Source organism: Seriola lalandi, unplaced genomic scaffold (assembly GCF_002814215.2).
Source record: "Seriola lalandi dorsalis isolate HSWRI2012SDOR001 ecotype SW California unplaced genomic scaffold, Sedor1 jcf7180002054883, whole genome shotgun sequence".
Lineage (NCBI taxonomy): Eukaryota > Metazoa > Chordata > Actinopteri > Carangiformes > Carangidae > Seriola > Seriola lalandi.
Genome location: NW_019525658.1, coordinates 1,370,470 through 1,388,223, shown reverse-complemented (window position 1 = coordinate 1,388,223; position 17,754 = coordinate 1,370,470). Strand labels below are relative to the sequence as shown.

Here is a 17,754-nt window from a genome sequence, read left to right as displayed (position 1 = left end):
GAGAGAGAGAGAGAGAGAGAGAGAGAGATAAGATGTCACTAAGCAAAGGACCACAGGCTGGACTCAAACCCAGGCTGCCACAGGTTAAGGATTAAAAGTGCCAGGTGAGCTACTAAGGCAACCACCCGAGACAGACTATCTTTCTTATTTAGTGTCTCACACAGAGCACAGCCTCCATCTAGCTCCACAACAGTTTAGTCTTTATTTACTTCAACTTCACAACGTAACAGACTGTTATTAGGCAGGTTTTTCAGTCTAACTCCCTCTGTTTGATATGTAGAGCTGGTTCTCTCTCTCTCTCCCTCTGTATTGCTCTCTCTGCTCAGTGTCTTATGTTTAATTATTCCTCTGCCTCCTTTAGTAATAATGATACATGCAATCAAAGCAGTTTATTTGCTGTAATAGAGGCAAGGCTCAGTGTATTGGAAGCACTCCTCCTCTTCCCTGCAGTTCCCTACAGCAGCTCTGTAGACTTATATTGCAGCCCCTGCTGCCAAAAACGGTCATGATGCAAATATTCAAGTGTAGTGGCGATGGCTGACTCTGTGTGACTCTGTGTTCACTGCAATGGTAGCTGCTAATCTGTGTGAACCAAAAACAGAGATTTAGCTATATAACATCCTTATATACAAGATGACCTGCTGCTTGGTTTGTCTAGTGTTCCTTCTGCAGTGTGCATAACTGCAGTAGCTTATCAGTGCATGCTGAAAACTCAGTTCCTTTGCTGCTTTTATTAGTCATTACTATATGATAACATACTTTTGTAGCAGCAGAATGGACCTTTGCTGCTCAACAGTGCACTTCATGTGGTTGATGCTGCTGTACAACATCTAAACTTGTATCTGTTCACCTCCACATATTTCTCAAATATGTATTTGCCACAAACACATGAACCAAACCTCATCCCATTTAAGTGAGACATCTCATTCAAAATATTCATGTATTACTACTGTATATAGTAATATACTCTCTGCAGGATGTCAAGCGCATGCTCAGAGGGTTATCACCAATTCTGTTTGATTCTTATGGACAGAACCTGCAAACACAGCCTGGGGGCAGTTAGAGTCTGGTCCAGCTGACATGAAAACATAGATTGCAGGTGATGTGGTTCTGGTCGATGAACCTTAATGCAAAGTTAAGTACTGAAAGTTGCTCACCAGTGAGAGGAAGCTGGAATGCAAGATCGTCAGGTGGACAGGTGGGAGAGGGACTTGAGTCTGAAGGTGAAGCTCTCAATTTACCTACGGATCTATGTTCCACCTATCTCAAGACTTGAGTGACCCTGATCTTCTTTTTCCACAACTACCATGCAATTGATTATGGTAATCATTTACTATAGCCATTATTTTGCATATTTTATTTAATCATCTCTTGTGGAGATTCTGCAACTGATAATACAGGAGGACTTTCATTATTTTCATTATAGGAGAGCCACTCTAGAGTGTTATCTTCCATCACTGAATGGTCAGAGTGCTGAGTGCACTGCCTGTTATGGAAAGGAGAAGATTTTGATTGGCCACCACCACACCGAAGTGTCAAAGCTTCTGCCTCAAATGATCAAAACTATATGCCTCATACAACCACACTGTGCATCGCTGATCATGAGCCACTGAATACTGCTCTTCATGCTTTTACTGAATGCTTTTAGGAAAATTCACTTTTCAATATGTTGTGAGAAATAATACACACTAATATAGTGTGTGGTTTAGGTTAAGAGGATAGTTGACTAAGGACAATCACATGTGGACCTGCAGACTGTGTCATTATAAGGACAGATTGAACAATACTTTTCTGATATAATATGCATTCACAGTCCATCTCTTAAAAACCGTCAGTGTTTGTTTCTTTTAAGCATGATCTTCCTCCTTCACCCTGATCTTCATCCTTCACCCTCATCTTCCCCTATAAGGTAGTTATAGTCACCTAAACCACACATAGTGGTAACAGATCATAAAAGTGCTCAGGTGAGCACTCAAGTATTGTTTGTAATGGTTTTTGAAGACATTGACTGACAATGTTGTCCTGTCTGTTTAGAAAGAGACTTGTTTCTCTACTAATGTTCACAGGAAAATGAATGAAAAAAGCTTGTCTTGATTCCTAATTCGATACTTGTGACAACATTAACCTGCTGCATTAATCAATTTTCTAGCACTTGAGACCAGCACAACATCGGACATATTATCGCCTCAGTTAGAAAAGAGTTGACTATCTACACATGCAGCAGGTACACAGCAACATTAGCATTCATTTGGACTTGTTTTTTCTCTCCACCACCAGCTCTGGTTTTGTCTCCAACAACTCCTGAGAGAAATATGTAACTCTTATACGTTCCCCAGCTAGTCGCTAACTTTACCTGTGTGCTGGTCAGTGATGGAAAGGAAGTGTACGCTGGATTTTATGGGCCATAAAACCAATGAGGCTTGAAAAGTTAGCGCTTAACAGAGCTGAGGGGAAATGTGGACTTGGTGAGAATTCTCTGTGACTTTGTCCCATCACGTTACACATAGTCATTAGATAATAGAGAAAATATTGATCAGTGTGGCTTTATATAATAGATAGTCTTTCCATTCACAATGTGTCATTTTTTGCACAGGCTAAAATTAAACAAAGCCACTGTTGAAATTCTGTTTTGGATGATTGTTCAATGTGCTGTAACTATCACAAAGTGATCCTGATGGAAACTGGAACAATTGTGAAAATCTAGATTCACTCAAAAAGTGTCCTCACAGATGACATGAAGGGCTAGTGCTACATTTCTCATACAAGAGAACAGTTCTAATAGACCCGAGTAATAAAATAAGACATATTGTATTTCAACAGACATATCTGGCACCTCACTGAAAAAGATTAATATCTTCTCCATATAAGAAGCCAAAAAATCATTTATATTGCATATGGCAGTGACAGCTTCTCAGACCTCTGTCCAAAAACTCCACTTCTCCCCTCAACCTTTAATTAGCTCTTCTCCAGGTCATCCAAGCTCATCTGAATAGAAGCAAATATAAGCAGTTTTCTGAAGTATCCTGCTGTACCAACATTTAATATAACAGGTGTAAATCAGCTCCTGAGCAGCTTTTAGAGGGATGATTTATCTGCATAGTTGCATTCTTAGGCAATCCCACCACATGCTTAGGCAGCAGTTTTAGCATAGTCCTGATTGCTACCAAATTGTCAGTGCATCATTATTGGATCAGGCTTACCAAAAGCTGTATAAAGCTTGGTGATAACTTGGTTTTCAAGATATTGATCAATGAACTTCAAAAGGGCGTGGCTCAACACATAAATAGACCAAAATGGGGGCACTATACAAATGCAAAAAAAAAGGGCCTGACAGAACACAAATCAGACTGTAAATGAGAAAATGTTTGTCCAATCCTTACAAAACTCACAGGAGATGTTCCATTATAATGTCAATCAAATCAAATGTAAAAAACTATTTTGAAATTGCTCAATAAGAGGAACCACCAGCTCCAAACCAAGCCTCAACCTCTGAGACTGAAAAATGAAGCCAACAATGAAGTGCTGAAACCTGCAGTTCCTCTAATGACCACTAGAGTCTGCCTCCAACAGTGAGTCAATCCCCACAGTTTTGGTCTCTAGAGCTTATTTCCTCCTTCATGACAACTGTTTATATAACTCACCTGTTTACTTTTTATTAAGGCTTCAAGTTATATAGAATTGAGGGTGTGGCCTCTTTGAGTGACAGGTGGGTGAGTGTATGTTTCCCACAAACCAGCATTCACCGAAGTCTCAGCTCTTTGTACATGTTTTAATTAGCTGGGAGTTAGGTGGAGTCGGACACTGCCAAGACGACGACGATGGAGTATCTCACTCATTGATTCAAATGAGTTTGTCTAATCATCACAAAACTTGGGGCGGGGGTACCACAAATCATTTCTATGTGTCTTTACAATATTTTTATGGGGCTTTTATTTTGGAACTGGGCTTTTTTGAGAATGGTAGCCTCTGTCCTAACGGCCTTGCTTACTCAAACATAAAGTGCATAGATTTGTGGAATTTAAAACACAGCAGTAAGATTAATTCTTACTTATTCAGTGTGTTGCTGCGTAGGCCTAACATTGGTAGATTGATGAATGGATATATATATATGCATATAATGAATGAGTAAGTTATAATGGAAACAATGTAATTGGATGGATGTGGGGACAGTGTAAAATGTACTGCGGGTGTCGCAACCTAATTTACTATATTGTCATTTGCCTCTCATTTATATTGAGAGGTAAATTTTGTCACAACAGGGTTTCCTACCTATAGACTTTACTTGGACGGGCAGCCCAGGTATACTTTGACATTTCCTTTCTATGTTTTTTAAATGGTCAGAACGACGCCATCCACAATCGGTTAACTATTCTCTACTCGCTCCCCTGTACTGTTTCGTTCTGCTAACGCGCAAAGACAGAACTAACAGAAAGAGGGAAAGAGGGGGACACGTGGTGTTATGTTAGATGTGGATATTGAACACTCAAGTCAGTTCTTAATTCCAGTCGATGGTCAGTGAAGCTGCTGGCATAGGTAATGAGACAGCTGAGGCAGAGGCAGCAGGTCCCAGTGTGGTAAAAGGAATATGTCACTGAGGAATATTAAATAAATGCAAATGTTGTGTCAACATTCACCCCCCGCCCCCACCACCACCACCACAAGTATATTTCAGATCTGTGGGAATTGATGCACAATGAACAATATGGAGGCAAGTGTTGACAGTAATATGCAAGAAATGACTATTTCAGTTTCAGTAATAAGCACCAAAGGGTCAGAACCCAAAAATTGCTGTACTGTGGCTGTGTTTATTATCTGTCTTCTGTGGCTCAAACTGCTGTGAGCTGGAATGAGTTACAAACACGAAACTTGGCCTAATAACTGGAAATGATGTGCATGTGCTTCCCAAGAAATATGAGCCAAATCAACCACATGGTGGTGCTATAACTGAGGTTCAAAAATGCAATTTTGGAAAGGCCAGTCCCTCAACCATGTGTCTGATTGACTTGAAATTTGACACAACAGTCAAGCTCAATGTGCTCTACAAAAAAGCCTGAACCATACAGCACCGCCACATTGGATTTTTTGCTAAATCGCTTCCATTGCTCAATTTTCTGTGAACAGGAGCGAGCCAGCGGAATGAAAATAGGCACCATAATTAGAAATTATGTGCAATTGCTTAGTGGCCTCATGACATTAAAGGCCACCAGGATGGATATGGGGTTATTTTCGTGCCTCATTCTGAGCAGGCAGTGGGACTTTCTGAGCATGGACAAATACATATTGCAAACACACAATTATACATTGAAGAGAAAATATTTTTGAGCAAAGAATAATTTCCCAGAGCAAACAAAAATCTATTCTGTGCTCAATAAATGTATTTCTCCGTTTGCTATTATCCACATAGTGGCACAATAATCATGACTGTCACTCAGTTTTAGTCAGCTGTCCTCTCACAGATCTCTGCTTTGTGCTCACTCAACATGGTGCAGCGTTACAATGTGCCACAATACCAGCCAATCACAGACTTGGAGGAAGTAATCAAAACAATGATCTAGCAAAACCAGTTGTCGAGATGGAAATTCTAAAAATCATTCAGAAAGATAAAACTGGAAGAAGTCTGGGAAGTGATGGATTCACTAATGAATTCTATATGGAGTTCAGATACTTAGTCTCTCTCATCTTGTGAGGTTTTACAAACAGAACAATGGCCAGAAACATGGAATGCAGCAATCATCACCGTTATACCTAAACAAGGAAAAGACCCCCCAAAATGTTCATCATACAGACCAATATCCTTCTTAAATGTAAAGTTATTTACATCAATAATAGCAAATAGACTCTCACATATACTTCCAAAAACAATTAACTTAGACCAAACAGGCTTTGTCAAGGGCGTCTTTTAAGTGATAATGTGCGTCACACTCTTAATGTCATGCAACAAAATGAAGCAATGAAGCAACTAACTATCTATCAACTGTTGATATTGACGTTAGACCGCAAAAAAGCCTTTGACTGGGTGTCATGGCCCTTTATATTCTGAGTCTGTGAGAAATTTGGATTCTATCAAACCTTTTTCAAACTAATAAAATAAATGTATTATAAACCAAATGCAAGAGTAAGAGTAAATGGTACGCTTTCTAAAACCTTCACTTTAAAAAGGGGAACAAAACCAGGAGATCCATTTTCGAAACAAATATTCACCTTATGTATAGAACCCTTAGCTGATAATATAAGAAAAAATAGGGGGATAAAAAGTCTAACAATAAAAGATGAAAAACATTATACACAGATGATATCATATTGTATCTTACAGATATATATAACTCTCTACCTGTGTTACTAGATGGAATTACAAACTATGGTGGACTCTCTGGCTATAAGCTAAACTATACATATACATATACATACTGCATATGCACACATAAGCTTACACACATACATACATAAATAATTTGTTTGTTTTATGTCACCATTTCATGTTAAATACTTAAATAATCTTCTCACCCTCTACAGAGGTGTTTACAGGTGCATTTGTGTACGTATGTGTATAGGTGTGCATGTTTGTATTTGTATATGGGTACCTGATAGTATAGATACATAGAACATGGAGATACACAGCATGATCAGTAACAACTATACTGTCGCTTACCCTATTGTGTTATGTATTCACTGTGTTATGGATTGAAGTGGGAAAAAAAGTTTAAATAACAAGAAATCTATAATGTTTCATTGACATTAACTAAAGTACATAAAAACTGCACAGATGGGGATGTCCAGTAGTGTAAATGTGACAAAAGTATAGAGGCACTTGAATGTAGTCTCTAACATTTCTGTTGTGTTGTAAAGATTAGCTATTTTTAGCAATTTTATTTTTAGTTATATTTTAACTAAGAGATCAGTGTGTAATGGTTAATGATGAACTATCTGACCAGAAAACATGGTAACAGGTGTATTTTTCAGATCACTGAATTTGAGTAAATCTTCTCTTGAGGGGCAGCCTGTCTCAGGCCTGTGGTGGGTGACTTTGCTGTGGGATGACTCAGTCTTTGAAAACTTCACGACACCAAAGGTCATGATGACAATGACTAGAGAGAGCCATATTCCAGTCCTGAACTGACTATTGTCAGACATGAGTGGGAGGACAATTACTGAAACCTTGGTAACATCCCGGATAATAAATTGTTTTGAATCTCTTTTGATTTAAATTTCAAAAATCCTGCAGCAGTATCTTTTTTTTCCATAGACAAATACTCCCTTATAAAGTCTACACTGCATTTATGTCTCTCTTCTTCTAATGTTTCATTTGTGTTGAATTGTACGGTGCATCACACCTTCTACACCTGGACCTTCTTTTTCTACCTCGCCACAACAAAACACACAGACACAAACCGTTCTTACCGTCCTCTCCTCCATGCCGGGCCCTAGCCTCTGGTTTCCCTCCTGGCTGTCCGGCGGTGGAGATACACTCCGGCCCTGAGGGTCCACCCAGCTGTACACGTGGTTGGTAATGTAGCCTCCAGGGATGCGACCCATAGAACACACTGACATCGCCAGTTTCTTGCATCCCTTCAGCACCTGCATCAGGAGAGGAGGGTGTGGTTATGGGTACATACAGTAGACCTCACGACCTCATGAAGAGCAACTCAACACCCTCTGAAATCCTGTTACAGATGAACCCCAAATTTAAAGTGTCACCTTACTGCAGTTATGTACAGGTGTATGCCAGAATATCAGTACACCTTGCCGTTACTGTTGGGCGTGAGCACACTTCTGTCCACACCCACTACAGCCATCAGTGATGCTGGGTGTGGTCAGAACTATAGAAGGGGGTAGTGACACCAACAAGACAGAAGAAGAACCTGTTCAGGGTTAGAACAGCGATAATAGCTCAGCAGATAACTGCATGTTTCAGGGGAAATCTTTCAAATGTGGATACAAGTTCTAAACTTGGCACAAATCCTCTCTTGGATATTACTCTTTTGATAAAAACACATTAGCCACTCAGAAATTCAAGATGGCCGCCATACCCAACATAGCTGACATTTCTGGCAAGGAAATGTCATTTTTTGCAATAAATTCACCCACAATTTTCCCATATGAATGATCTGAGGTGTCAAATCAAACATTTTAACAAGGTAGAAGGTGAAATTTAGTACACTGTAAAAAATGAAACCAGTGAAAATTTGAACAGTTTGCCTACATTTTACAAACTAAAAGACCTGCTGAATTAGAACAATTGTAGCGTGGGACAGGTCAAAAACCTCGTCAGCATGAAAATAATTTAAATAATTTATAAATATAATTGACAATAAGAGTTGTGGATTTGACGTCCTCATCGTCAAAAACATAGGATTCAATTGCAAATTCATTGAAATCTGTAAAACTCTGAGTTAAAATATGTGTTTATGTGCTGGAAAAGGTGGCCATGTTGGAAAATGGCAGCCTTTTGAAATTTCAAATGGCTAATGGGATTTTTAATGGCCCCATAGGAATAAACAAAACCAATTTTGATTCTTGTATCCACAGATTATTACAGTTATCTGCTGCACTATAATAAACTGAAGGTTACAACCTTAAATTAACACAGTTTGAGCGCACTGTACACTCCACCCAAGTATGATTGATGTACTCGCATGCAGAGCAGCAACTTCCTGCATGTACATACAGGATATTTGGGTGCTGTTCAGGAGGATATTTTAGTCTGCCTTTCTGCTGCAAACTGGGTCTGGTCTACGCCTTTTCCCCGACTATATCTGTGATGGATGATGCTCTTCCTGCAGCTCTCCCAGATATGTCACCATTACAGTGGCACAACAGCTTTTTGATGGGACATGAAAAGTTCTCCATTTTGTGTGACAGCTCAGTTATTTCTGTTTGGAGAGGTATGAGGACAGATGAAGGAAAGCTGCTGTGACAGGTGATCAGTCTCTAAGACGGAGTAATTATAGATAATTAAACAGTTGGCTTTATGGTCCCAGAGCAGGGTGTCACAGGTCCGACAGAAGACAGTGGCAGTTATTTCTACTCGTTGATGAATGGAAATGGGCTCACTGGCAGAGAAGGTTAGACACGTGTTGATGTGAAGGTTTTAGGTCTGGGTGTTGAAGACGAATGACTCATACAGTCTTCAGACACCAGGGACTTAATGTGAAATAAGCAAGAACACTGAAATGCAAATTACACATTAGTTAACACAAATTATATCAACCTCAACCAACCACACAGCTGCTCTTGACTGTTTATATGTGATTAGTATAATTAACAGATGGGTTTAGTTATTCAATCATGTTTACGATGGTTTGATTGCTTTTATGTCCAACCACTTTATGAATCAACTGCAGCAGGGTGGCAGGGTGGAGAGCCAGCCATCATAGAGACATTATGTAATGGCCATGACTCTATGTCATTTTTACACTTCAGATTACAGCTAGAAAAAAATCACTGTTGTAAATCATCCATAATTTAGCCAGAGTGAACTTTAATAAGGTGCTCAATGTTTTATCAGGTTGCAGCAGCACATGCAACAGAAGCTTAAAGAGTCTGTAAAGCTAATTTGTGGATTTTTTTTTTATAAACACAATTCAAACCTAACTTGACGGAGGGACACCTCGCCCTCTCGCTGTGTAAGTTGGCGCCCGCTACCCACCACAAGCTGGAGAATTTTGGGCTTTGGCATGCAACGTTAAGATTACCAAAACAACCAGCTGTAACATCTAGCAGCAGCAACAGCAGCCTATGAACAGTATGCGTAGTGGTTTCATACCTAACCTGTTTGCTTTGGTTAAAACAAACTCAGGCTTCTATGCACAGATACTGAAGCCTGGTGCAAACCAAACACACAGTCACAGCAACCTGTTCCTTTGACTTTTAATCAAAGAACCAGACATTTTAAAATATCAGAAATGCTCAAAGAGGAAGTCACACATATCGTGTCCTGTCTGTTTGGAACAGTAAATGTAGACGTTTTCAATAACTGTTGCGTAACAACTGGATCCTCCTGGAAGTTCTCAATCATACTGATAGAGACCTAAATGCTTCAGTGTGCTGTAAACAAACTAGCTCACATGAAGTCATTTCTGTATCACCTCAAAAGGCAAATACGCAGATATGGTGAAACTGTACATGTGAGTGAAATCTTCAGAGAGCCACCAAGTCTCCTCTACACAGTACAGTGTCCATATGTAGTAACTGCAGAATTATGAAACTTTTCTATGGTTATGTGTTGTGATTTTGGGACTTCAGGACCCAAACCCAGACAAAACATGGTACAGGTAGATGCTGTGAAGGTGCCTTAATAAAAGAGGCTGTCCAAAACTTACAAGCAGACAAGCAGGAAACTAAACTCAGGTGATCCAAACTCAGGTAATCAGGAATGGAACACCGCTCCCCTGTGTCATATTCATCCATCCACCACAACCTCCTCCTGTCGTGGACTTTGTCTCTTTATACTACGTCACCACACTTTTTCCTTTGCGCCCATCATAATTACTGTGGCCACTAGATGTTGCCTGGCAACAAAAGTTAACTATGAGTCATAATAACCCGCTACACAGACGACCTATATATTATATATTATATATTATATATTGTATATTGCACATATTACAGTCTCATCCAAAGAGTCATTTCAGGGGCAGATCAGGACAGTTATATTTAGGCTCTCACAGCATTTAGTTCAGGTTAGAAAGATCCTGGTCTGGTTTAATACAAAAACAAGTCCAAAGTGACTTCAGACACAAAGTCTTGCCTTAAAGTTATAATCTGAAATCTGAAATCTTTTCCACATTAAAATGTCTAAAAACAACTAAATCTTTGTTCTATGTGTTCTTGAGTTGTGTTCTTACATTTTCACAAATGTTTCCATCAATTCTCCAACCACAGAGTGTTTGTCTGACAGGACAGAAGCTCAACATTGACTTTTATTGAGTTTTAAGTCACATACACTTTTGACACCTTGGTGGTTTTCAGCTCTATATTTGAAGCAGATGAAGGATTTTAGTCGTCGGACGTCTGGATCTGAAGTTATCAGAGAAACAAGCTGAGGAAATGTTAGACAGCTCAGCTCCCAGCTGCTGGAGACGTCCTGTCCTGTGTCACTGAAGAGCATCAGTGAATCTCTGAGTTTTAAAGTCAAACTGCTTTATTCAGTGTGTCCACTGGTTTTAATCCCTGGTGTGTGTGTTATGGAGAGGAGGACACCTCTGTGGATAATTCAGCTGCTGGTAAAAACCTGCTGAACGTCTGCTTCATAAGTTATCAGAGAAACAATCCAAACAAAGGTTAGCATCAATCTCAGCTCCAGCTCTTCCCTGAGTCTCTGTCCTCCGTACAGCGTCGCTCAAACACTGACTTTAAATGTCAAACTGATTCATTCAGTGTTTTTAACTTAGAGTTAGAATCACTGGGTCTGATTGATTTCCTGAACCACTGACACTGAAGGAATGCAAATCGGGAGGAGCTTACAGTGAAGGTGGTGAAGACAACAACTCCCATGAGACCCCTAGAGCGTGTGTTTAACCGAACCACAGATTCTGGATGTTAACCCCGGTCTCTCTCTCTCACTTTGTACACCCACCATCCACCCCAGCCACTTACTGGTGACTCTGCTGCTGGTAATAAATAGTAGCACTTGAATCATTCATTCATTCATTCATTCATTCATTTAAAAACCACACTGCCTCTGAACAGTGACAGAAGTAGTAGCAGAAATTAAAATCCTTTTCTCTGTGTCACCTGCAACTGATAAATCGTAGTAAGTGCGTAAAGTGGGTGTGATTGTTGGATTTTTCAGTTTGGAAATGTGTTTCTACAGCATTTTATTTCACTTTAGCAAAGATCTGAGAAACAGAGTGATAAAGCATTTATTGCTATGGTCATGTCATTATTATCGTCAGTACAGTAGCTGTACAGTGAGGTCAGAGAGGTGAAGACCCTCATATCATTTATTAGCCCCTCTGCGATTTTACAATGCAGTGGCAAAAGCAGCAGGAACAAAATGCTGCTAATTATGTGCTGACTCATTATCAGTCATTATATTCATTATAACCCATTATCAATTGTTTACTTCAGCTTCCTCATATGTGTCCTCTAAGACAGAGATCTGAAGCATTGGATTCGATTTCCCATCATTACCTCTGACATCACACAGTAAAGACAAACAAGCCATTAAAGGACGTACCCACCATTACAGTGTCTCCTCTACCCAATTATAGCCCTGATAAAAATGTAAAGTAACAGGCTCCTCAACACACTCAGATAAAAAGAGCGACCCAGATAAACTGGAGGGTTGGCGATGGTAGTCTGCAACTAGAGCTTAACTAACAAATAACAGACAGCAAATGCTGCGTGACAAAGAAAGTGTCCTCCGGTCCATTCACTTTGTTCAGCGTTGTATCACAAGAGTAAATTAGAGGTTGAGGCAGAAGTAGCTGCTTTCTATTCTGGGCCCAGCATTTCTGCAGGCTCAGAGCCATTCAGAGATAGAAAGAGGCAAAGATCAGCCCCATAACCGGCAGAAACCAGTGACACTCAAGAGCAATTTGGGCTATATATGAATCCCCACGGTGCTCCAGCCGGGATGGAGTGGGTGGACGAGGAGCTCTCAGTGGGTCTTGCATGGAGCAGGATGGGTAGGTGGATGTGGAGAGGATGTGAGGGAAGTGTTGCTATGATAAAGGTGATGGATGGGTTTATTTTTATGCCGAAGGAGAGGAGGTGATGTGCAGGACAAGAGGCCAATGCAGACATCAGCGCTAGTCCCCCAGTCTACAGGGGCCACTCTGAGGGCCCTTCACTGTGACTGAACCGCTACTTCACCCTCAAACCATCACTTCTACTGAAGTCTCTGCAGGTTTATTCTCGGCTTTTTCTGGAGATGGACGTACGGCCCTGAGCAGAGAAGAGTGTGTGTGTGTGCGTGTGTGTGTGTGTGTGTGTGTGTGTGTGTGTGTGTGTAGAGAAGTCGACCAGTGAAGCAGCAGTACAGAGTAACACAGGCTCTGACAGCTGACAGCTGTATCCTCTCTGACTGTAAACACATACAGAGGTAAACAAAGGTTGTGTAATGTTGTGTTCATGTGCTTTTGTGTGTGTGTGTGTGTGTGTGTGTGTGTGTGTGTGTGGAGAAAGCGCTTGAATTAGGATCAGGGGTTAGAGAATGCATTATTTCAGTGAGTGTCCTCACAACTATAGTAACACCAACGTGCGCGTGTGTGTGTGTGTGCATGGGTTTGTGTGTTCGTGTGTATGTGTGTGTGCGTGTGTGTGTGTGTGTGTATGTGTGTGTGTATGGAGGAAGTATATTGAGTTAAATTGACTGTCACTTCAAATCTCCTGAGCCAGCTGCTTTCCTTTACTTGTTCATTTATCACAGTTACTGCACCTGATTCTCTCTCTCTCTCTCTCTCTCTCCCTCTCTTTCCTTTGCAGTTTCTCTCTCTCCGTCTCTCTCTCAAACAAACAAACACACATTCCCGCGTACATAAATGTGCATGTACGTATTAAAGTAAGCTTCTGCATTTAGCCCTGCTCCTCCACATCAGGGGGCTGATTCCCGTCGGCCTCTCCCGCGCACTGATGCCTGTTATCTAGAATATGCACTTTGAAAAATGGAGAGCTGTGTTCAAGGACACTTGACAACAGTAGCATCCAGCAGTGGAGTTTTGATAGGGAAAGCAGCCAAAGGAGCTGAGCAGTCAACAAGGTTTGTTCTGTAACGAGCAGTCACATGATGTTGGCCTTATCAAACTGACAGCAAAGGATACCCTCACCCACTGAAATACTTCCTCCTCCTCTTCCTCCATGGAGCAATGTGAGGCAGAGCTGCTGAAGGCCTGATGGGATTGATGTCATTAGGTAATCTTATTTTTCCACACACATGTAGAATGAAGCAGTTATTGCTTAATTAAAATTCGCCCTTTTTAATTTGGCATAACCAAATGAAAAAACAGATGCTGAGGAGCTGTGAGGCCAAAAGTCTTTTAGTTTCTGTAAATGTATTTGTTCAGCACGGGACTACTACATCAAACTACATCAGTAAATATATGGCTCAAAAAAGTTTCTTTTTTTTTTTTTTTTGTCCTCACCTAAAAAAGTCATGTTTGATAACAAAAACTAGGCCAGAACCACGAGGCAGAGATTCAAATGCACGACTCAGACACAAAAATAGGTTTCAAAAGTCTCATTAGTCTGCAAAAAGGGTTGTTACTCGAGAGAGCAAACAAACACAGGAACAACAATCCAAAGGAATCAGCTGAAGCAAGGTCAAACAACTGAGCTGAAGTCACAAAGCAGGAAAACAGACTGGAAACGGATGGAACTCTTGTCACTTTAGGAACAAAGTCAAACTGGCACAAGAGGAAGAGAAGACAGACTAAATAAACCAAGAGAGGGGACAACGTGCATATAAATCCTAACTGTGTGTAATTCAGCGCCACATGGTGCTTAAGTTTATTTTTCATAGAACTGCTATCATGCATGTCTCTTCCTTTGAATACTATTTGGCAATGACATACATTTTCTCTTTATAGTCAGTCATCAGTCATTTTCCTGTGAAAGACTGTGCATGAATAGTGTTGGACTCTGTCACCTCATGAATATACCTGGAAGAATTTACAGGTCAGACTCTTCCAGACCTGCAAAGCTCCATGACTAAAACACAATCCACTTGTGTATTACAACAGCGATGAATGCCACAAGAAAATGGTAACACATGGCTATTGCATTATATATTATTACATATAAGCATATTCCGTACAGGGACGGGACGAGGACGACCAAAAAACCACAACATTCTGTTGATGTCGATGATTTAGCTCTATCTTGCTTCCTGTTATGCATATTAGAGGACAGTTGTTCGACAGTGTCTTTGGCATTCTTCATGTACTTGTCTTCTTTCTTTGTGATGTCTCTCCAATAAATGGTTCAAATGAAATGATTGTCATCAAGTTAATTTACATTAAATGTCATATTTCCCCTGCCATACAACTTCTCAACTCCATTACACATTTCTCCAGTCTCCTCTCTGCATTATCAATGGAGCATAAATATGAAGAACGCCAAGATGGTTCCAGTATTTCTTGGTAATACCGACACAAAGCTCTGGTAAAGCATAGAACAAAAGTAAAGATCTTTCCAATGTTTTTGTTCTATTACAGAATGTATACAGTAGCTAACTCTGCTGGAGGCTGGATGGCAACTGCTTATCAGTTTTTGTGCCAATGTACCATCGTTTATAGTGGTTAGTGAAATCCGGCCATAATACCATTGGCTGCCAGGTTACTCTGAGGCAGACACTGCGCTGGAATTTGGGGACATGTTAACCACCTGAAACTTTGCAAGCTTCATTCAAGGATGGTGGCCTTTCATTCCCGGTACAGGCTGCTGAGGAGCTGCAGCCATTGCATGTTGAAAATGCTCAGATTCATATCTAGGAGGAGGTTCAGGACTATGTAAGAGTATGAACCCCCAGCTTTATGGTAGTATAACCTTAATTATTGTGCAAATTCGGATCATTTTAATTATAAGTTTACCACATTAAATTGTGTTGTATATTAAGTGGTGCAATATTATTTGAATTTATTATATTATTAATAAATTTTACCTCATTGAGTTTATTATATATTTTGTTATCAGTTGCAGTACTTCATTATTTCATATACATTTGAAGGTGTAACATTGAAGTTGGTTATTAACAACCTCTTTAGTGTGGAGCACTTTTGGTCCTCACCTGCCATTGTCTATGAGTTACACATGTCCTGCTAAGAGAGCAGAATAGAGGTGAGTCAACTCTCCTGCTGCAGTGATGGTGACTGTAGAAGACAGTTAAAGAAAATTGTAGCCCGCTTGTCACCCACAGCCCAGAGAGACTGGAGAACACTACTGACCAAGACATAAGAGTCCCCAAATCAAATCCGAACAGGAGGAGCAGATTTTGTTGCTTAGACCCTGGCAGGAAGTAGATCGCCATGGAACGAATAAGGTGCTTCCAAAAGGAAGGAAACTACCCCCAGAGTCCAGACACTGGTGGTGGTGGTGAGGAAAGGAGCTCAAGGACGGAATATCTTCATGAGAGAAAAACTTCTGATTGGAGGGTTTGATTGGAGATTGTCAGGCTTCCACAGTTGAGCCAGTGAAGGAGTGGAGGTGAGTCACAAAACCTTCACAGTGCTGAAATGATCACGCTCACATCACTGCAGTTGCAAGTGCATTGTGGTGGCAGAAAATAGAGGAAAGAAGTGGAGTAGAAGATTCTGGGAATAAAAAAAAAATTTGTGCCGGTAGACGCAAAACATTTAGAATTGCAAACCATTAAACAGACAGATTGGACCAATGAAATCAATCCAATCCTATCACGCATGAAGTCAAAATCAATGATGTGGTTAAAAACGATGAACTAAACAATAAATTACACAAGGCTTCCAGCCAGGCACAGAAGGGAAGTGGAAAGTAGATCTGAAACCAGTCTCTGATGAAACAGAGTTCCTTCACAAGCTTAAATACCTCAAGCTGCTCTCTGCACCTGAGGACGACCACACCCTCTTCCCTGCTGCTCCCCTTTGTCTTATCATCAGTGACTGCTAAGAAGACACCTTTCTGTTGCTGGTAACGATAGACTCTAAACACAGCGGGAGCTTCCTGCGTCGTAGTGACGTGTCAAGTTAGAAACCTCTGTTTGCTCTGTCCTCCGCGACTCCCCTTAACTGCACGCTGACCAGAGTGGCAAGCACAGTGCACTGCAAATCACATCCTGTCTGAAAACACCATGAGACACGTGTCTCTGAACTCCTGGGGGACGTCCTTTCTTCAGCTCCACCACAGTTTACTGTCCATTTCTGACATTAGTTCTGTTTAACAGATAAATGAAGAAGAGAACGCAGAAGAACAGAACACCAGGTCAGCTCCCTCCAACAGTGAAGAGGGCTGCTGTATATAGACGCTTGTCAGCAAGTCGAAGGACAGACCATAATACTGTAGGCAGAAATACTTCTTCTTGGTGGTACGTTCATTATTAGAAGCCAGACAACACAAGTGTGTAACTATCTTTTTCTTTTTTTTTTGTAACTATTTGCAAATGTTAGCTAACACATGGAATGCTAATTTTAAATGCTAACTGCTAAAACATTATACTTGTATAAGCTAGTTATCTATGAAGTTATATCTGTTTTAATATAATTATATTAATCTGTGTTTCTGTTCGTTCAGCCCAGTGTGACAGTCGGTTCTGTTTGTTTTCTTTTATATTTGTAATTACAGATGTGTATGAAAGATTTCATTGTGAAGAGGGGTGCTTTAAAGAGAGGACAAGACACATGGAAGACCCGTCCTCAGAGAGGGAAAGAAACTGCTGAGGTGAGAGGTGAGGTGTGAAGGTATGTTTTGATTATCATACCCATTCAGGAGCATCATCATTGCACTTTTATTCTTAAAAAGAAAAAGAATCACTCATCATAAATTGCCTGTTTGCTTTCTGAATATTTTTATGAAATGTTAAGCAAATTGTGCAGTTTTCATATAAGTGCAGCCCAGAGGGGCAGGAGCTGCTGCTGCTGCTGCTACTGCTGCTGCTGCTGCTGCTACTGCTGCTAGTGCTGCTGCTGCTGCTGCTGCTGCTGCTGCTGCTGCTACTGCTGCTGCTGCTGCTGCTGCTGCTGCTGCTGCTGCTGCTGCTGCTGCTGCTGCTACTGCTACTGCTAGTGCTGCTACTGCTGCTACTGCTGCTGCTACTGCTACTACTGCTGCTGCTGCTGCTGCTGC

At 40.7% G+C, this 17,754-nt stretch overlaps 1 protein-coding gene across 2 annotated transcripts in view; it reads right to left on the bottom strand.

The window, feature by feature from the left end:
* Positions 1–17,754, bottom strand: part of whrnb (whirlin b) — a 77,354-nt gene that overhangs the window by 33,548 nt on the left and 26,052 nt on the right. For both annotated transcript variants that reach the window (XM_087171646.1, XM_023397640.2), the window contains exon 2: positions 7,399–7,575. In XM_087171646.1, coding sequence (XP_087027772.1) covers positions 7,399–7,575 — 177 coding nt within the window. The remainder of the gene's footprint in view (positions 1–7,398; positions 7,576–17,754) is intronic.